The sequence below is a fragment of the Corvus moneduloides genome, unplaced genomic scaffold, assembly GCF_009650955.1.
Source record: "Corvus moneduloides isolate bCorMon1 unplaced genomic scaffold, bCorMon1.pri scaffold_94_arrow_ctg1, whole genome shotgun sequence".
Classification (NCBI taxonomy): domain Eukaryota; kingdom Metazoa; phylum Chordata; class Aves; order Passeriformes; family Corvidae; genus Corvus; species Corvus moneduloides.
In genome coordinates, this window is record NW_022436938.1 from 19,351 (window position 1) to 41,281 (window position 21,931).

General features: G+C 61.5%; 1 protein-coding gene across 1 annotated transcript in view; it reads right to left on the minus strand.

The window, feature by feature from the left end:
- Nucleotides 1–21,931, minus strand: part of LOC116439081 (chromodomain-helicase-DNA-binding protein 3-like) — a 74,910-nt gene that overhangs the window by 2,362 nt on the left and 50,617 nt on the right. The window contains exons 25-31 of the mRNA XM_032098148.1: nt 20,982–21,148; nt 16,157–16,334; nt 15,321–15,386; nt 12,259–12,344; nt 10,078–10,211; nt 5,761–5,905; nt 796–961 (exon numbers count right to left, since the gene is read on the minus strand). Coding sequence (XP_031954039.1) covers nt 796–961; nt 5,761–5,905; nt 10,078–10,211; nt 12,259–12,344; nt 15,321–15,386; nt 16,157–16,334; nt 20,982–21,148 — 942 coding nt within the window. The remainder of the gene's footprint in view (nt 1–795; nt 962–5,760; nt 5,906–10,077; nt 10,212–12,258; nt 12,345–15,320; nt 15,387–16,156; nt 16,335–20,981; nt 21,149–21,931) is intronic.

Genomic DNA, 21,931 nt, shown 5'->3' on the forward strand with positions numbered 1-21,931 from the left:
CCCCGGCTCCGGAATCCTCCCCAATCCCTTGTCCCTCTGTCCCCATCTTGTCCCCCATGTCCCCAACCCATCCTGACCCCTTTCCCCATTGCCCTCCCTTGTCCCCACCCTGTCCTCACGTCCTGTCCCCATGTCCCCATCTCCATCCCACCCCTCTGTCCCCATCCTGTCCCTGTCCCTCTTTCCATCCCATGTCCCCATGTCCCCCCCTCCACCCCAATCCCCATCCTGTCCCCATCCCGTCCCCATCCCCTGTCCCTCTGTCCCCATCCTGTCCCCAACCCCCATCCTTCTCTCCCCATCCTGTCCCCATCCTCTGTCCTTCTGTCCCCATCTTGTCCCCATCCTGTCCCTGTCCCCATCCCCTGTCCCTCTGTCCCCATCCCGTCCCCATCCTGTCCCTGTCCCATCCTGTCCCCGTCCCCATCCCCTGTCCCTCTGTCCCCATCTTGTCCCCATCCTGTCCCCATCCCCTGTCCCTCTGTCCCCATCCTGTCCCTGTCCCCATCCCCTGTCCCTGTCCCCATCCTGTCCCTGTCCCCATCCCCTGTCCCTCTGTCCCCATCCCGTCCCCATCCTGTCCCTGTCCCATCCTGTCCCTGTCCCCATCCCCTGTCCCTCTGTCCCCACCCTGTCCCTCTGTCCCCATTCCCCCTCTCATCCCCCGTGTCCCCTGCTCCACCCCAATCCCCACCCTGTCCCCATCGTGTCCCCACGGTGTCGCCATCCCGTCCCCACCCCGTCCCCCTGGTGTCCCCCCGATGTCCCCACGGTGTCCCCAGCCGTGTCCGGTACCGGGTGTGGGGGGGGGCCGGGGCTGGGGGGGGCCGCTCTGCTCGGGGCTGGGGGGGCCGGTCTTGGCGGGGGAGGAGGCGCGGGACGAGCGCTTGGAGTCGGCGCTGGGCTCCGGAGCCAGCTCGGGCAGGGACCAGCGCCCGTTGATGTGCTCGAACTCCTGCACCTGGCGAAGGGGTAAAGGGGGTCAGGGGCACCCCAAAAAAACCCCAAAAGGGACCCCAGAAACTTCCCTGAGGAGCCCCCAAAAAATCCACCAAGGTGACCCCAAAAGGGACCCCAGAAACCTCCCTGGGGAGCCCCCAAAAAATCCACCAAGGTGACCCCAAAATCCCCAAAAAGGACCCCAGAAACCTCCCTGGGGAGCCCCCAAAAAAATCCACCAAGGTGACCCCAAAAGGGACCCCAGAAACCTCCCTGGGGAGCCCCCAAAAAATCCACCAAGGTGACCCCAAAAACCCCAAAAAGGACCCCAGAAACCTCCCTGGGGAGCCCCCAAAAAATCCACCAAGGTGACCCCGAAATCCCCAAAAGAGACCCCAGAAATCTCCCTGGGGAGCCCCCAAAAAAATCCACCAAGGTGACCCCAAAAACCCCAAAAAGGACCCCAGAAACCTCCCTGAGGAGCCCCCAAAAAATCCACCAAGGTGACCCCAGAAGGAACCCCAGAAACCTCCCTGGGGAGCCCCCAAAAAAAATCCACCAAGGTGACCCCAAAAGAGACCCCAGAAACTTCCCTGGGGAGCCCCCAAAAATTCCATCAAGGTGACCCCAAAAACCCAAAAAGGACCCCAGAAACCTCCCTGGGGAGCCCCCAAAAAAATCCACCAAGGTGACCCCAAAAACCCCAAAAGGGACCCCAGAAACCTCCCTGGGGAGCCCTCAAAAAAATCCACCAAGGTGACCCCAAAAGGGACCCCAGAAACCTCCCTGAGGAGCCCCCAAAAAAATCCACCAAGGTGACCCCGAAATCCCCAAAAGGGACCCCAGAAACCTCCCTGGGGAGCCCCCAAAAAATCCACCAAGGTGACCCCAAAAGGGACCCCAGAAACCTCCCTGGGGAGCCCCCAAAAAATCCACCAAGGTGACCCCAGAACCCCCAAAGAGACCCCAGACCCCTCCCTGGGGAGCCCCCAAGAATCCACCAAGGTGACCCCAAAATCCCCAAAAAGGACCCCAGAAACCTCCCTGGGGAGCCCTCAAAAAAATCCACCAAGGTGACCCCAAAATCCCCAAAAGAGACCCCAGAAACTTCCCTGGGGAGCCCCCAAAAAAATCCACCAAGGTGACCCTAAAATCCCCAAAAGGGACGCCAGAAACTTCCCTGGGGAGCCCCCAAAAAATCCACCAAGGTGACCCCAAAACCCCCAAAAGAGACCCCAGAAACCTCCCTGGGGAGCCCCCAAAAAAATCCACCAAGGTGACCCCAAAATCCCCAAAAGGGACCCCAGAAACCTCCCTGGGGAGCCCCCAAAAAAATCCACCAAGGTGACCCCAAAAGAGACCCCAGAAACTTCCCTGGGGAGCCCCCAAAAAATCCACCAAGGTGACCCCAAAATCCCCAAAAGAGACCCCAGAAACTTCCCTGGGGAGCCCCCAAAAAAATCCACCAAGGTGACCCCAAAAACCCCAAAAAGGACCCCAGAAACCTCCCTGAGGAGCCCCCAAAAAAATCCACCAAGGTGACCCTAAAATCCCCAAAAGGGACGCCAGAAACTTCCCTGGGGAGCCCCCAAAAAATCCACCAAGGTGACCCCAAAACCCCCAAAAGAGACCCCAGAAACCTCCCTGGGGAGCCCCCAAAAAATCCACCAAGGTGACCCCAAAAGGGACCCCAGAAACCTCCCTGGGGAGCCCCCAAAAAATCCACCAAGGTGACCCCAAAAGGGACCCCAGAAACCTCCCTGGGGAGCCCTCAAAAAATCCACCAAGGTGACCCCAAAAGGGACCCCAGAAACCTCCCTGGGGAGCCCCCAAAGAAATCCACCAAGGTGACCCCGAAATCCCCAAAAGAGACCCCAGAAACCTCCCTGGGGAGCCCCCAAAAAAATCCACCAAGGTGACCCCAAAATCCCCAAAAAGGACCCCAGAAACCTCCCTGGGGAGCCCCCAAAAAATCCACCAAGGTGACCCCAAAAGGGACCCCAGAAACCTCCCTGGGGAGCCCCCAAAAAAACCACCAAGGTGACCCCAAAAACCCCAAAAAGGACCCCAGAAACCTCCCTGGGGAGCCCTCAAAAAAATCCACCAAGGTGACCCCAAAAACCCCAAAAGAGACCCCAGAAACCTCCCTGGGGAGCCCCCAAAAAATCCACCAAGGTGACCCCAAAAACCCCAAAAAGGACCCCAGAAACCTCCCTGGGGAGCCCCCAAAAAATCCACCAAGGTGACCCCAAAAACCCCAAAAGAGACCCCAGAAACCTCCCTGGGGAGCCCCCAAAGAAATCCACCAAGGTGACCCCAAAACCCCCAAAAGAGACCCCAGAAACCTCCCTGGGGAGCCCCCAAAAAAATCCACCAAGGTGACCCCAAAAGGGACCCCAGAAACCTCCCTGGGGAGCCCCCAAAAAATCCACCAAGGTGACCCCAAAATCCCCAAAAGAGACCCCAGAAACTTCCCTGAGGAGCCCCCAAAAAATCCACCAAGGTGACCCCAAAACCCCCAAAAGAGACCCCAGAAACCTCCCTGGGGAGCCCCCAAAAAATCCACCAAGGTGACCCCGAAATCCCCAAAAGAGACCCCAGAAACTTCCCTGGGGAGCCCCCAAAAAATCCACCAAGGTGACCCCGAAATCCCCAAAAGAGACCCCAGAAACCTCCCTGGGGAGCCCCCAAAAAATCCACCAAGGTGACCCCAAAAGAGACCCCAGAAACCTCCCTGGGGAGCCCCCAAAAAATCCACCAAGGTGACCCCAAAATCCCCAAAAGAGACCCCAGAAACTTCCCTGAGGAGCCCCCAAAAAATCCACCAAGGTGACCCCAAAACCCCCAAAAGAGACCCCAGAAACCTCCCTGGGGAGCCCCCCAAAAAATCCACCAAGGTGACCCCGAAATCCCCAAAAGAGACCCCAGAAACTTCCCTGGGGAGCCCCCAAAAAATCCACCAAGGTGACCCCAAAAACCCCAAAAAGGACCCCAGAAACCTCCCTGGGGAGCCCCCAAAAAATCCACCAAGGTGACCCCGAAATCCCCAAAAGAGACCCCAGAAATCTCCCTGGGGAGCCCCCAAAAAAATCCACCAAGGTGACCCCAAAAACCCCAAAAAGGACCCCAGAAACCTCCCTGGGGAGCCCCCAAAAAATCCACCAAGGTGACCCCGAAATCCCCAAAAGAGACCCCAGAAACCTCCCTGGGGAGCCCCCAAAAAATCCACCAAGGTGACCCCAAAAGCCCCAAAAAGGACCCCAGAAACCTCCCTGAGGAGCCCCCAAAAAATCCACCAAGGTGACCCCAGAAGGAACCCCAGAAACCTCCCTGGGGAGCCCTCAAAAAAATCCACCAAGGTGACCCCAAAATCCCCAAAAAGGACCCCAGAAACCTCCCTGGGGAGCCCCCAAAAAATCCACCAAGGTGACCCCAAAAGGGACCCCAGAAACCTCCCTGGGGAGCCCCCAAAAAAACCACCAAGGTGACCCCAAAAACCCCAAAAAGGACCCCAGAAACCTCCCTGGGGAGCCCTCAAAAAAATCCACCAAGGTGACCCCAAAATCCCCAAAAAGGACCCCAGAAACCTCCCTGGGGAGCCCCCAAAAAATCCACCAAGGTGACCCCAAAAGGGACCCCAGAAACTTCCCTGGGGAGCCCCCAAAAAAATCCACCAAGGTGACCCCAAAAGAGACCCCAGAAACCTCCCTGAGGAGCCCCCAAAAAAATCCACCAAGGTGACCCCGAAATCCCCAAAAGGGACCCCAGAAACTTCCCTGGGGAGCCCCCAAAAAATCCACCAAGGTGACCCCGAAATCCCCAAAAAGGACCCCAGAAACCTCCCTGGGGAGCCCCCAAAAAATCCACCAAGGTGACCCCAAAAGGGACCCCAGAAACCTCCCTGGGGAGCCCCCAAAAAATCCACCAAGGTGACCCCGAAATCCCCAAAAGAGACCCCAAAAACCCCCCCAGGGCCCCGCTCGGGCAGGGACCAGCGCCCGTTGCTGTGCTCGAACTCCTGCACCCGGGGAAGGGGTGAGGGGGTCAGGGGCACCCCAAAAGGGACCCAGGTGTTCAGGATGTCCCCAGGATGTCCCAGGATGTCCCCAGGTGTCCCTGGGTGTCCCCAGGATGTCCTCCAGTGTCCCCAGATGCCCAGGTAGGGGGGGATCCCCAGGTGCCCGGGGCTGTCCCCCGGATGTCCCCAGGTATCCCCAGGTGCCCGGGGCTGTCCCCAGAATGTCCCCAGGATGTCCCCAGGATGTGCCCAGGGCTGTCCCCAGGATGTCCCCAGGATGTCCCTGGGTATCCCCAGGTGCCCAGGGCTGTCCCCAGGATGTCCCCAGGATGTCCCTGGGTATCCCCAGGTGCCCGGGGCTGTCCCCAGGATGTCCCCAGGATGTCCCTGGGTGTCCCCAGGATGTCCCCCGGATGTCCCCAGGTGCCCAGGGCTGTCCCCAGGATGTCCCTGGGTATCCCCAGGTGCCCGGGGCTGTCCCCAGGATGTCCCCAGGACGTCCCCAGCTATCCCAGGATGTCCCCAGGATGTGCCCAGGGCTGTCCCCAGGATGTCCCCAGCTATCCCAGGATGTCCCCAGGATGTCCCTGGGTATCCCCAGGTGCCCAGGGCTGTCCCCAGGATGTCCCCAGGATGTCCCCAGATATCCCAGGATGTCTCCAGGATGTCCCCAGGACGTCCCCAGCTATCCCAGGATGTCCCCAGGATGTGCCCAGGGCTGTCCCCAGGATGTCCCCAGCTATCCCAGGATGTCCCCAGGATGTCCCCAGGATGTCCCCAGGCGTGCCCAGGTGCGCCGGTACCTTTTTCTTGACGAGGGACATGACGCCGATGCGGGTCAGCACCTGCTGCCGGGACAGCCCCTCGCGGGGGACGCCGTCCGCGAACGTCTCGGAGCCGTCGGCGCCCGGCTCGCACAGGTGGCGCATGAACAGGGACACGTAGGCCCTGGGGACAGCGCCAGGGCCACCGCCCGCTGCCACCGCCTGCTGCCACCACCGCCCGCTGCCACCGCCCGCTGCCACTGCCCGCTGCCACCGCCCGCTGCCACCGCCTGCTGCCACCAACCGCTGCCACCGCCTGCTGCCACCTCCCACTGCCACCGCCCGCTGCCACCACCCACTGCCACCAACCGCTGCCACCTCCCGCTGCCACCTCCCACTGCCACCTCCCACTGCCACCGCCTGCTGCCACCTCCCACTGCCACCGCCTGCTGCCACTGCCTGCTGCCACCACCGCCCGCTGCCACCGCCCGCTGCCACCTCCCACTGGCACCAACCGCTGCCACCTCCCGCTGCCACCACCACCCACTGCCACCGCCCGCTGCCACCTCCCACTGCCACCTCCCGCTGCCACCTCCCGCTGCCACCACCACCCACTGCCACCGCCCGCTGCCACCTCTCGCTGCCACCACCGCCCGCTGCCACCTCCCGCTGCCACCTCCCGCTGCCACCACCACCCACTGCCACCGCCCGCTGCCACCTCTCGCTGCCACCACCACCCACTGCCACCTCCCGCTGCCACCTCCCGCTGCCACCGCCCGCTGCCACCTCCCTCTGCCACCACCACCCACTGCCACCACCCACTGCCACCTCCCACTGCCACCTCCCGCTGCCACCTCCCGCTGCCACCGCCCACTGCCACCACCCGCTGCCACCTCCCACTGCCACCAACCGCTGCCACCTCCCACTGCCACCTCCCGCTGCCACCTCCCGCTGCCACCTCCCGCTGCCACCGCTGCCACCTCCCGCTGCCACCTCCCACTGCCACCTCCCGCTGCCACCTCCCGCTGCCACCGCTGCCACCTCCCGCTGCCACCTCCCACTGCCACCTCCCGCTGCCACCTCCCGCTGCCACCGCTGCCACCTCCCGCTGCCACCTCCCACTGCCACCTCCCGCTGCCACCGCCCACTGCCACCGCCCGCTGCCACCACCGCCCGCTGCCACCTCCCGCTGCCACCTCCCGCTGCCACCGCTGCCACCGCCCACTGCCACCACCGCCCGCTGCCACCGCCCACTGCCACCTCCCGCTGCCACCGCCCGCTGCCACCGCCCGCTGCCACCGCTGCCACCAACCGCTGCCACCGCCTGCTGCCACCACCACCCGCTGCCACCGCCTGCTGCCACCACCACCCGCTGCCACCGCCTGCTGCCACCGCCCGCTGCCACCGCCCGCTGCCACCGCCTGCTGCCACCACCGCCCGCTGCCACTGCCCGCTGCCACCAACCACTGCCACCTCCCGCTGCCACCAAGCGCTGCCACCGCCCACTGCCACCTCCTGCTGCCACCGCTGCCACCGCCCGCTGCCACTGCCCACTGCCACCAACCGCTGCCACCGCCCGCTGCCACCGCCCGCTGCCACCGCCCCAGCAGCCCCGTCCCCACAGATCCTGTCCCCAGTGTCCCCTGTCCTCATAGATCTCCTGTCCCCAGGGTCCCTGTCCCCATAGAACCTGTCCCCAGTGTCCCCTGTCCCCATAGATCCCCTGTCCCCATAGAACCTGTCCCCAGTGTCCCCTGTCCCCATAGATCCCCTGTCCCCAGGGTCCCTGTCCCCATAGATCTCATCTCCAGGGTCCCCCGTCCCCATAGAACCTGTCCCCAGGGTCCCCTGTCCCCACAGAATCTGTCCCCAGTGTCCCCTGTCCCCATAGATCTCATCCCCAGTGTCCCTTGTCCCCATAAATCTTATCTCCAGTGTCCCCTGTCCCCATAGATCTCATCCCCAGTGTCCCCTGTCCCCACAGATCCCCTGTCCCCAGGGTCCCTGTCCCCATAGATCTCATCTCCAGGGTCCCCCGTCCCCATAGAACCTGTCCCCAGTGTCCCCTGTCCCCATAGATCGCATCCCCATGGTCCCTTGCTCCCCGTGTCCTCGTCCTCATGGTCCCTTGTCCCCAGGGTCCCCGTCCCCACAGATCCTGTCCCCAGGTCCCTGGGTCTCTGCCCTATCCTCCGGTGTCCCCATTGTCCCCATCGCTGTCCTTGTCCCCAGTGTCCCCATCTCCAAGGACTTTGTCCCCGAGGTCTCCACTGTTCCCATCTCCAGGTGTCCCTGGTGTCCCCAATGTCCCTGGTGTCCCCAGGTGTCCAGGATGTCCTCAGTGTCCCCAAATGTCCCCAAAAGTCCCTGGCGTCCCTGGTGCCCTCAATGTCCCTGATGTCCCCAAGTGTCCCCAATGTCCCTGATGTCCCCAAGTGTCCCCAGTGTCCCCAATGTCCCTGGTGTCCCCGGTGTCCTCAAATGTCCCCGGTGTCCGCAGGTGTCCCCAATGTCCCTGATGTCCCTGGTGTCTCCAAGTGTCCCCAGATGTCCCCAATGTCCCTGGTGTCCCCAATGTCCCTGATGTCCCCAATGTCCGCAAGCGTCCCCGATGTCCCCAAATGTCCCTGGTGTCCTCAAGTGTCCCTGATGTCCCTGGTGTCCCCAATGTCCCCAAAGGTCCCCGACGTCCCCGCACCATCAGCCCGTCCCCTCGTCACGGCGCCCGTTGGGGCTGTGCCGGTCACGGCGGGGACCTGCCACCGCTCTGGCGTCCCCTGAGCCAGACCCGGCCCCCCGAGGGGACACGGGGACGTCCCCGGGGGTGGCTCTGCGTCGGGCTGAGGGGGACACGGCCTCGTCCGCTCCCCAGGAACTCCGACAGCGACGGCGCTCGGCTGAGTAAGGGCTCATCACGTGGCACGGGGACAGCGGGGACAGCGGGGGGACAACAGGGGGACAACAGGGACATGGGGACACCACGAGGATGTGAGGGGATGTGTGGGGACATGTGGGGACACGTGGCTACCTCGCTACGCGGCCACCACCCGTCCCCGGTGCCACCATCTGTGCCTGACATCAGCTGTCCCCGGTGCCACCGTGCGGTGTCAACCCCTGTCCCCGATGTCACCGCCTGTTCCCAGTGCCACCGCCTGTCCCTGATGTCACCCCTCATCCCCAGTGTCACCACCTGTCCCCGATGTCACCGCCTGTTCCCAGTGCCACCGCCTGTCCCTGATGTCACCCCTCATCCCCAGTGTCACCACCTGTCCCCGATGTCACTGCCTGTTCCCAGTGCCACCGCCTGTCCCTGATGTCACCCCTCATCCCCCAGTGCCACCACCGCCTGTCCCTGATGTCACCCCTCATCCCCGGTGCCACCGCCTGTCCCCAGTGCCACCGCCTGTCCCCGATGTCACTGCTTGTCCCTGACATCACCTGCCCCCGATGCCACCACCAGTCCTCGATGCCACCGCCTGTCCCCAGTGCCACCGCCCCTCCCCGGTGTCCCCAGTGTCCCCGATGTCCCCGATGTCCCCAATGTCCCCGGTGTCTCCATTGTCCCCAATGTCCCTGATGTCCCCAGTATCCCCAGTGTCCCTGATGTCCCCAATGTCCCCCATGTCCCCAATGTCCCCAGTGTCCCCAATGTCCCTGATGCCCCTAATGTCCCTGCTGTCCCCAGTGTCCCCGATATGCCCCAAGTCCCCGATGTCCCCAGTGTCCCCAATGTCCCCGCTATCCCCAATGTCCCCGGTGTCCCCAATATCCCCAATGTCTCCAATGTCCCCAATGTCCCCAGTATCCCCAGTGTCCCTGATGTCCCCAATGTCCCCGGTGTCCCCAATGTCCCCAATGTCCAGGATGTCCCCAGTGTCCCCAAGTGTCCCTGCTGTCCCCAATGTCTCCACTGTCCCCAGTGTCCCCAGTATCCCCGATGTCCTCAATGTCCCCAGTATCCCCAGTGTCTCTGATGTCCCCGGTGTCCCCAATGTCTCTGATGTCCCCGGTGTCCCTGCTGTCCCCAATGTCCCCACTGTCCCCAATGTCCCCAATGTCTCCACTGTCCCCAATGTCCCCAGTGTCTCCACTGTCCCCAATGTCCCCAATATCCCCCCATGTCCCCAATGTCCCCAAGTGTCCCTGATGTCCCTGATGTCCCCGATATGCCCCAAGTCCCTGGTGTCCCCGGTGTCCCCAATGTCCCCAGTGTCCCCAATGTCCCCAATATCCCCAGTGTCCCCAATATCACCACTGTCCCCCAGTGTCCCCAAGTGTCCCCGCTGTCCCCGCTGTCCCCAGTGTCCCCAATGTGCCCCAAGTCCCCGCTGTCCCCGTGTCCCCGCTGTCACCTACTTGAACTCCTTCTCGGTTTTGCCGCGCAGGTCCCTCACGAGCCACTGGGAGGTGAAGGCGTCCTGGGGGGGCATCCCCCAGCGCATCACCGCGTTCAGGAACGCCTTGCGCTGCCGCGTGTTGAACCCCAGCACCTGCGGGGGACACCGGGCGCGCTCAGGGGACATCGGGGGACATCGGGGGACATCGGGGGACACGGCTGTCCCCCCCCCAGCTGACCCCTGACCCCTCAGATTTGGGGGACCCAGGTGTTGAGAGGTCACACTCAGCTGTCCGAGCACCCCCTGACCCCTCCTGGAGGTGACACAGGTGGCCTTGGGGTGTCCCCAAGCCCCCAGGGGGTGTCCCCAAGCCCTCTGGGGATGTCCCCAAGCCCCCAGGGGATGTCCCCAAGCCCCTGAGGTGTCCCCAAGCCCCCAGAGGGTGTCCCCAAGCCCCTGAGGTGTCCCCAAGCCCGCGGTGTCCCCAAGCCCCCTGAGGTGTCCCCAAGCCCCTGAGGTGTCCCCAAGCCCCCAGGGGATGTCCCCAAGCCCCCTGAGGGTGTCCCCAAGCCCCTGAGGTGTCCCCAAGCCCCCTGAGGTGTCCCCAAGCCCTCTGGGGATGTCCCCAAGCCCCCAGGGGATGTCCCCAAGCCCCTGAGGTGTCCCCAAACCCCCTGAGGTGTCCCCAAGCCCCTGAGGTGTCCCCAAGCCCCTGAGGTGTCCCCAAGCCCTCTGGGGATGTCCCCAAGCCCCCAGGGGATGTCCCCAAACCCCCTGAGGTGTCCCCAAGCCCCCAGAGGGTGTCCCCAAGCCCCTGAGCTGTCCCCAAGCCCCCTGGCGATGTCCCCAAGCCCCCAGGGGATGTCCCCAAGCCCCTGAGCTGTCCCCAAGCCCCTGAGGTGTCCCCAAGCCCCTGAGCTGTCCCCAAACCCCCTGAGGTGTCCCCAAGCCCCTGAGGTGTCCCCAAGCCCCCAGGGGATGTCCCCAAGCCCCCTGAGGCGTCCCCAAGCCCCTGAGGTGTCCCCAAGCCCCCTGAGGTGTCCCCAAGCCCCTGAGGTGTCCCCAAGCCCCCAGGGGATGTCCCCAAGCCCCCTGAGGTGTCCCCAAGCCCCTGAGGTGTCCCCAAGCCCCCAGAGGGTGTCCCCAAGCCCCTGAGGTGTCCCCAAGCCCCCTGAGGTGTCCCCAAGCCCCTGAGGTGTCCCCAAGCCCCTGAGCTGTCCCCAAGCCCTCTGGGGATGTCCCCAAGCCCCCTGGCGATGTCCCCAAGCCCCTGAGGTGTCCCCAAGCCCCTGAGCTGTCCCCAAACCCCCTGAGGTGTCCCCAAGCCCCTGAGGTGTCCCCAAGCCCCTGAGCTGTCCCCAAACCCCCTGAGGTGTCCCCAAGCCCCTGAGGTGTCCCCAAGCCCCCAGGGGATGTCCCCAAGCCCCCTGAGGGTGTCCCCAAGCCCCTGAGGGTGTCCCCAAGCCCCCTGAGGTGTCCCCAAGCCCCTGAGGTGTCCCCAAGCCCCTGAGCTGTCCCCAAACCCCCTGAGGTGTCCCCAAGCCCCTGAGGTGTCCCCAAGCCCCCAGAGGGTGTCCCCAAGCCCCTGAGGTGTCCCCAAGCCCCTGAGGTGTCCCCAAGCCCCCAGGGGGTGTCCCCAAACCCCCTGAGGTGTCCCCAAGCCCCCTGAGGTGTCCCCAAGCCCATGAGGTGTCCCCAAGCCCCCAGGGGATGTCCCCAAGCCCCCTGAGGTGTCCCCAAGCCCCAGAGGGTGTCCCCAAGCCCCCTGAGGGTGTCCCCAAGCCCCCAGGGGGTGTCCCCAAGCCCCTGAGGTGTCCCCAAGCCCCCAGGGGGTGTCCCCAAACCCCCTGAGGTGTCCCCAAGCCCCCTGAGGTGTCCCCAAGCCCCTGAGGTGTCCCCAAGCCCCTGAGGTGTCCCCAAGCCCTCTGGGGATGTCCCCAAGCCCCAGAGGGTGTCCCCAAGCCCCCTGAGGGTGTCCCCAAACCCCCTGAGGTGTCCCCAAGCCCCCTGAGGTGTCCCCAAGCCCCTGAGGTGTCCCCAAACCCCCTGAGGTGTCCCCAAGCCCCCAGGGGGTGTCCCCAAGCCCCTGAGGTGTCCCCAAGCCCCTGAGGTGTCCCCAAGCCCTCTGGGGATGTCCCCAAGCCCCCAGGGGATGTCCCCAAGCCCCTGAGGTGTCCCCAAGCCCGCGGTGTCCCCTCACCTCGATGTTGCCGCCCACCCGGGCCAGCAGTGGGGGGAGGGGTTTGTCCTTCTCGTTCCGCAGCTGCCGCTTGGACTGACGCCGGCCTGGGGGAGGGGAGGGGTCAGGACCCCCCCACGGCACCCTGACCCCCCCTTGGGGTGCCCCAGACCCCCTTGGGACACCCTGACCCCCCCTTGGGACACCCTGACCCCTCCCAGGACACCCCAAACCCCCTTGGGACACCCTGACCCCCCCTGGGGTGCCCGAAACCCCCTTGGGACACCCTGACCCCCCTTGGGGTGCCCCAGACCCCCTTGGGACACCCTGACCCCCCCTTGGGGTGCCCCAAACCCCCTTGGGACACCCTGACCCCTCCCAGGACACCCCAAACCCCCTTGGGACATCCTGACCCCCCCTTGGGGTGCCCAAAACACCCTTGGGACACCCTGACCCCCCTTTAGGGCCACTCTGACCCCCCGTTGGGGTGCCCCAGACCCCCTTGGGACACCCTGACCCCCCCTTGGGACACCCTGACCCCTCCCAGGACACCCCAAACCCCCTTGGGACATCCTGACCCCCCCTTGGGGTGCCCAAAACACCCTTGGGACACCCTGACCCCCCTTTAGGGCCACTCTGACCCCCCGTTGGGGTGCCCCAGACCCCCTTGGGACACCCTGACCCCCCCTTGGGGTGCCCCAGACCCCCTTGGGACACCCTGACCCCCCCTTGGGGTGCCCCAGACCCCCTTGGGACACCCTGACCCCCCTTGGGGTGCCTCAGACCCCCTTGGGACACCCTGACCCTTCCCCTGCACCCTGGCCCCATTGTGGGACACCCTGAAACCCCCCAGGGGACACAGGGGGGACACAGGGGACACTGAGGGGACACAGAGGGGACACAGAGGGGACACTGAGGGGACACTGAAGGGACACAGGGGGGACACTGAGGGGACACTGAGGGGACACTGAGGGGACACTGAGGGGACACACAGGGGGGACACAGGGGACACTGAGGGGACACACAGGGGGGACACTGAGGGGGGACACAGGGGACACTGAGGGGACTCAGGGGACGCACAGGGGACACTGAGGGGACACTGAGGACACTGGGGACACTGAGGGGACACTGACGGGACAGAGGGGACACTGAGGGGACACTGAGGGGACCCTGAGGGGACACTGAGGGGACACTGAGGGGACACAGGGGACACAGAGGGGACACAGAGGGGACACTGAGGGGGGACACAGGGGACACTGAGGGGACACAGGGGACACTGAAGGGACACTGAAGGGACACAGAGGGGACACAGAGGGGACAGAGGGGACACTGAGGGGACACTGAGGGGACACAGGGGACACTGAGGGGACACAGAGGGGACACAGAGGGGACACACAGGGGGGACACAGGGGACACTGAGGGGACACACAGGGGGGACACTGGGGACACTGAGGGGACACAGAGGGGACAGAGGGGACACTGAGGGGACACTGAGGGGACAGAGGGGACACTGAGGGGACACTGAAGGGACACAGGGGGGACACACAGGGGGGACACAGGGGGACACAGGGGACACTGAAGGGACACAGGGGACACTGAGGGGACACAGAGGGGACACTGAGGGGACACTGAAGGGACACAGGGGGGACACTGAGGGGACACTGAGGGGACACTGAGGGGACACTGAGGGGACACAGGGGGGACACAGGGGGGACACAGGGGACACTGAGGGGACACTGAGGGGACACAGGGGACACAGGGGACACTGAGGGGGGACACAGGGGACACTGAGGGGACACAGAGGGGACACTGAGGGGACCCTGAAGGGACACTGAGGGGACACAGAGGGGACACAGAGGGGGGACACAGGGGGGACACAGGGGACACTGAAGGGACACTGAGGGGACACTGAGGGGACACAGAGGGGACACAGAGGGGACACACAGGGGGGACACAGGGGACACTGAAGGGACACTGAGGGGACACACAGAGGGGACACTGGGGACACTGAGGGGACACTGGGGACACTGAGGGGACACAGAGGGGACACAGAGGGGACACAGAGGGGACACAGGGGACGCACAGGGGACACTGAGGGGACACTGAGGGGACACTGAGGGGACACTGGGGACACTGAGGGGACACTGAAGGGACAGAGGGGACACTGAGGGGACACTGAGGGGACACTGAGGGGACACAGGGGACACACAGGGGACACAGAGGGGACACAGAGGGGGGACACAGGGGACACTGAGGGGACACAGGGGACACTGAAGGGACACTGAAGGGACACAGAGGGGACACTGAGGGGACAGAGGGGACACTGAGGGGACACTGAAGGGACACTGAAGGGACACTGAAGGGACACAGAGGGGACACAGGGGACACTGAGGGGACACAGAGGGGACACACAGGGGACACACAGGGGACACACAGGGGACACTGAAGGGACACACAGGGGGGACACTGGGGACACTGAGGGGACATAGGGGACACTGAGGTGACACAGAGGGGACACTGAAGGGACACTGAGGGGACAGAGGGGACACTGAGGGGACACAGGGGACACTGAGGGGACAGAGGGGACACTGAGGGGACACAGGGGGGACACAGGGGACACAGAGGGGACACAGGGGGGACACAGGGGGGACACAGGGGGGACACTGAGGGGACACTGAGGGGACACTGAGGGGACACCTGGACAGGGGGACACTGAGGGGACACTGAGGGGACACTGAGGGGACACCTGGACAGGGGGACACTGAGGGGACACTGAGGGGACACTGAGGGGACACTGAGGGGACACCCAGGGGACACTGAGGGGACACTGAGGGGACACTGAGGGGACACCCAGGGGACACTGAGGGGACACTGAGGGGACACAGGGGACACAGGGGACACTGAGGGGGAAACAGGGGGGACACAGGGGGGACACAGGGGACACAGAGGGGACACTGAGGGGACACAGGGGGGACACAGGGGGGACACAGGGGGGACACAGGGGACACAGGGGACACTGAGGGGACACTGAGGGGACACTGAGGGGACACAGGGGACACTGAGGGGACACAGGGGACGCTCACCCTCCGGCCGCTCGTCGAAGTCCTCGTCCTCCTCCTCGGAGCCCACCGAGTACTCGGACTGGTTGTCTGGGGGACACGGTCAGCGTTGGGGACACTGCACCCCCAGTGCCTCCCAGTCTGTCCCAGTCCCTCCCAGTGTGTCCCAGTCCCTCCCAGTGTGTCCCAGTCCCATCCCAGTGCCCACCTTGGTCCTCCTGGGCGGCAGCATTGTGGTTGCCCCGCTTCTGGATGTGCTTGCCCTTGCCCAGGTTTCCTCCCAGCACCATCCCAGTACCTCCCAGTGTGTCCCAGTCCCTCCCAGTGCCCACCTTGGTCCTCCTGGGTGGCAGCGTTGTGGTTGCCCCGCTTCAGGACGCGCTTGCCCTTGCCCAGGTTTCCTCCCAGCACCATCCCAGTGCTTCCCAGTGACTCCCAGCACCATCCCAGTCCCTCCTAGTACCTCCCAATGCTTCCCAGTCCCATCCCAGTGCCCACCTTGGTCCTCCTGGGTGGCAGCGTTGTGGTTGCCCTGCTTTCGGACGCGCTTGCCCTTGCCCAGGTTCTGCATCAGCTGTTCCCAGCACCATCCCAGTGCCTCCCAGTGCCTCCCAGCACCATCCCAGTGCCTCCCAGTGACTCCCAGCACCATCCCAGTGCCTCCCAGTGTGTCCCAGTCCCTCCCAGTGACTCCCAGTCCCTCCCAGTGCCCACCTTGGTCCTCCTGGGTGGCAGCGTTGTGGTTGCCCTGCTTTCGGACGCGCTTGTGCTTGCCCGGGTTCTGCACCAGCTGCTCCCAGCACCATCCCAGCACCATCCCAGTGCCTCCCAGTGTGTCCCAGTCCCATCCCAGTGCCCACCTTGGTCCTCCTGGGCGGCGTCGTTGTAGTTGACCTGCTTGCGGACGCGCTTGCCCTTGCCCAGGTTGCGGGCCAGGTCCTCCTGCTGCTGCTCGTAGTGGTGCCGCAGCAGCTTCTCCCAGTAGTCGGGGTCCACGTTCTCCTCCTGCTTGATGATCTCCCGCTCGATCTCCTCGATCTGCCGCACACACAGCGGTCACCCGCGGTCACCCGAGGGACCCTGCCGGCCTCAGGGGTCACAGCGTCCCCAGCGTCTCCATCATCATCATCATCACCATCATCATCATCATCATCCCACTGTCTCCGTGTTCCTGTCATCCTCATCTTCAATGTCTCCATCATCATCATCATCATCATCATCATCCCACTGTCTCCATCTCCATGGTCTCATCATCCCCATCTTCCTCATCTCCATCATCATCACCACCATCTCCATCATCCCCATCATCCTCATCATCTCCATCTCCACTGTGCCCATCATCCCCATCATCCTCATCTTCATCATCTGCATCATCACCGTCATCATCTCCATGGTCCCATCACCTTCATCTCCACCGTTCCCATCATCCTCATCATCCTCATCTTCATCATCCTCATCATCTCCATCATCCTCTCCATCTCCATGGTCCCATCATCCCAATCTTCATCGTCTCTCCATCATCATCACCATCTCCATCACCCCATCATCCCCATCTTCATCATCTCTCCATCATCATCATCATCATCGTCATCATCATCATCATCATCCTCTCCATGGTCCCATCATCCCCATCTTCATCATCCTTATCACCCCATCATCTCCATGGTGCCATCACCGTCATCTCCACCATTCCCGTCATCCCCATCATCCTCATCTTCATCATCCTCATCACCCCATCATCCTCATCATCTCTATCATCCTCTCCATCTCCATCACCCCATCATCCCCATCTTCATCGTCTCTCCATCATCTCCATCGTCCTCACCATCTCCATCACCCCATCATCTCCATCTTCATCACCTCCATCATCCCATCACCTTCCTCTCCATTGTCCCATCATCCCCATCATCCTCATCATCTCCATCATCATCGTCATCATCTCCATGGTCCCATCATCCCCATCATCTCCATCATCATCATCCTCGCCATCTCCACCATCCCATCATCCCCATCTTCACCATCTCCATCATCATCATCACCACCATCTCCACCATCCCCACCATCCCCATCTTCATCATCTCTCCACCATCATCATCTCCATCTCCGCTGTTCCCATCATCTCCATCATCATCATCATCATCGTCATCCTCTCCATGGTCCCATCATCCTCATCTTCATCATCCCCATAACCCCATCATCCTCATCATCTCCATCATCCTCTCCATCTCCATGGTCCCATCATCCCCATCTTCATCGTCTCTCCATCATCATCACCATCCTCTCCATCTCCATCACCCCACCATCCCCATCTTCATCGTCTCTCCATCATCACCATCTCCATCTTCATCATCTCTATCATCCTCTCCATCTCCATGGTCCCATCATCCCCATCTTCATCGTCTCTCCATCATCTCCATCATCCTCACCATCTCCATCACCCCATCATCTCCATCTTCATCACCTCCATCATCCCATCACCTTCCTCTCCATTGTCCCATCACCCCATCATCCTCATCATCTCCATCATCATCGTCATCATCTCCATGGTCCCATCATCCCCATCATCTCCATCATCATCATCCTCGCCATCTCCACCATCCCATCATCCCCATCTTCGCCATCTCCATCATCATCATCATCACCATCTCCACCATCTCCACCATCCCCATCTTCATCATCTCTCCATCATCATCATCTCCATCTCCACTGTTCCCATCTCCATCATCATCATCATCGTCATCCTCTCCATGGTCCCATCATCCTCATCTTCATCATCCCCATCACCCCATCATCCTCATCATCTCCATCATCCTCTCCATGGTTCCATCATCCCCATCTTCATCATCTCTCCATCATCATCACCATCCTCTCCATCTCCATCACCCCACCATCCCCATCTTCATCATCTCTCCATCATCATTCATCACCATCTCCATCCTCATCATCTCTATCATCCTCTCCATCTCCATGGTCCCATCATCCCCATCTTCATCGTCTCTCCATCATCTCCATCATCACCATCTCCATCACCCCATCATCTCCATCTTCATCATCTCCATCATCCCATCACCTTCCTCTCCATGGTCCCATCATCCCCATCATCTCCATCATCATCATCCTCGCCATCTCCACCATCCCATCATCCCCATCTTTGCCATCTCCATCATCATCATCATCACCATCTCCACCATCCCCATCTTCATCATCTCTCCATCATCACCATCTCCATCTCCACTGTTCCCATCATCTCCATCATCATCATCATCATCATCATTGTCATCCTCTCCATGGTCCCATCATCCTCATCTTCATCATCCCCATCACCCCATCATCCTCATCATCTCCATCATCCTCTCCATCTCCGTGGTCCCATCATCCCCATCTTCATCGTCTCTCCATTATCTCCATCATCACCATCTCCATCACCCCATCATCTCCATCACCCCATCATCTCCATCTTCATCATCTCCATCATCCCATCACCTTCCTCTCCATGGTCCCATCATCCCCATCATCCCCATCATCATCATCCTTGCCATCTCCACCATCCCATCATCCCCATCTTCGCCATCTCCATCATCATCATCATCACCATCTCCAACATCCCCATCATCCCCATCTTCATCATCTCTCCATCATCATCATCTCCATCTCCACTGTTCCCATCATCCCCATCTTCATCATCCTCATCATCACCATCTCCATCATCCCGTCATCTCCATCTTCATCATCTCCTTCATCCCATCACCTTCCTCTCCACTGTTCCCATCATCTCCATCTTCATCATCTCCATTGTCCCATCACCTTCATCTCCATGGTCCCATCATCCCCATCTTCATCGTCTCTCCATTATCTCCACCATCACCATCTCCATTACCCCATCATCTCCATCATCTCCATCATCCCATCACCTTCCTCTCCATGATCCCATCATCCCCATCATCTCCATCATCATCATCCTCACCATCTCCACCATCCCATCATCCCCATCTTCGCCATCTCCATCATCATCACCATCACCATCTCCACCATCCCCATCTTCATCATCTCTCCATCATCATCATCTCCATCTCCACTGTTCCCATCTCCATCATCATCATCATCGTCATCCTCTCCATGGTCCCATCATCCTCATCTTCATCATCCCCATCACCCCATCATCCTCATCATCTCCATCATCCTCTCCATGGTTCCATCATCCCCATCTTCATCATCTCTCCATCATCATCACCATCCTCTCCATCTCCATCACCCCACCATCCCCATCTTCATCATCTCTCCATCATCATCATCTCCATCTCCACTGTTCCCATCATCCCCATCTTCATCATCCTCATCATCACCATCTCCATCATCCCGTCATCTCCATCTTCATCATCTCCTTCATCCCATCACCTTCCTCTCCACTGTTCCCATCATCTCCATCTTCATCATCTCCATTGTCCCATCACCTTCATCTCCATGGTCCCATCATCCCCATCTTCATCGTCTCTCCATTATCTCCACCATCACCATCTCCATTACCCCATCATCTCCATCATCTCCATCATCCCATCACCTTCCTCTCCATGATCCCATCATCCCCATCATCTCCATCATCATCATCCTCACCATCTCCACCATCCCATCATCCCCATCTTCGCCATCTCCATCATCATCACCATCACCATCTCCACCATCCCCATCTTCATCATCTCTCCATCATCATCATCTCCATCTCCGCTGTTCCCATCATCTCCATCATCATCATCATCATCGTCATCCTCTCCATGGTCCCATCATCCTCATCTTCATCATCCCCACCACCCCATCATCCTCATCATCTCCATCATCCTCTCCATCTCCATGGTCCCATCATCCCCATCTTCATCGTCTCTCCATCATCATCACCATCCTCTCCATGTCCATCACCCCACCATCCCCATCTTCATCGTCTCTCCATCATCATCATCACCATCTCCATCTTCATCATCTCTATCATCCTCTCCATCTCCATGGTCCCATCATCCCCATCTTCATCGTCTCTCCATCATCTCCATCATCACCATCTCCATCACCCCATCATCTCCATCATCCCATCACCTTCCTCTCCATGGTCCCATCATCCCCATCATGTCCATCATCGTCATCCTTGCCATCTCCACCATCCCACCATCCCCATCTTCGCCATCTCCATCATCATCATCATCACCATCCCCATCATCCCCATCTTCATCATCTCTCCATCATCATCATCTCCATCTCCACTGTTCCCATCATCCCCATCTTCATCATCCTCATCATCACCATCTCCATCATCCCGTCATCTCCATCATCTCCTTCATCCCATCACCTTCCTCTCCACTGTTCCCATCATCTCCATCTTCATCATCTCCATTGTCCCATCACCTTCATCTCCATGGTCCCATCATCCCCATCTTCATCGTCTCTCCATTATCTCCACCATCACCATCTCCATCACCCCATCATCTCCATCACCCCATCATCTCCATCTTCATCATCTCCATCATCCCATCACCTTCTTCTCCATGATCCCATCATCCCCATCATCTCCAGCATCATCATCCTCGCCATCTCCACCATCCCATCATCTCCATCTCCATCCTCTCCAGGGTCTCCAGCTCCATCATCCCTGTGTCCCCACCCACCCTGGTGTCCCCACCCACCCCGCTGTCCCCGCCGCACCTTGTCCTCCTCCCTGACGACGTACTGGGCCACCTTGAAGGAGCTCAGGTACTCGTTCATGTTCTGCACGTCGGCGTCGTCGGTGGCGTCCTGGTTGCGGTCCAGCAGCCGCGCGATGGCCTCGTTGTCGTAGTGGATGACGCTGCTGTCCTCCTCCTTGTTGTCCCCTGCGTGGCCACACCGCGTGACGCGCTGGCACGCGCCCGGACGTGCTGGGACGCGCTGGGACGCGCTGGGACGTGCTGGGATGCACTGGGATGCGCTGGGATGCACTGGGATGCACTGGGATGCACTGGGATGCACTGGGATGCGCTGGGACGCACTGGGACACACTGGGATGCACTGGGACACACTGGGACACACTGGGACGCGCTGGGATGCGCTGGGATGCACTGGGACACACTGGGATGCACTGGGACGCGCTGGGACACACTGGGACGCGCTGGGACACACTGGGACGCGCTGGGATGCACTGGGACGCACTGGGACGCACTGGGACGCACTGGGACACGCTGGGATGCACTGGGACGCGCTGGGATGCACTGGGACGCGCTGGGACACACTGGGACACGCTGGGAGGTACTGGGACGCGCTGGGACACGCTGGGACACGCTGGGACACGCTGGGATGCACGGGGATGCGCTGGGACACACTGGGACACGCTGGGAGGTACTGGGACGCGCTGGGACACACTGGGACACGCTGGGACACGCTGGGACGCACTGGGACGCGCTGGGACACACTGGGACACGCTGGGATGCACTGGGACGCGCTGGGATGCACTGGGACGCGCTGGGACACACTGGGATGCACTGGGACGTGCTGGGACATGCAGCCGGACGCTCTCGGACATGGCCAGACGCGTTGGCACGTGCTGGGACGCAACCGGAAGCGCTGGGACACGCTGGGATGCACTGGGACACACTGGGACACGCTGGCACGTGGCCGGA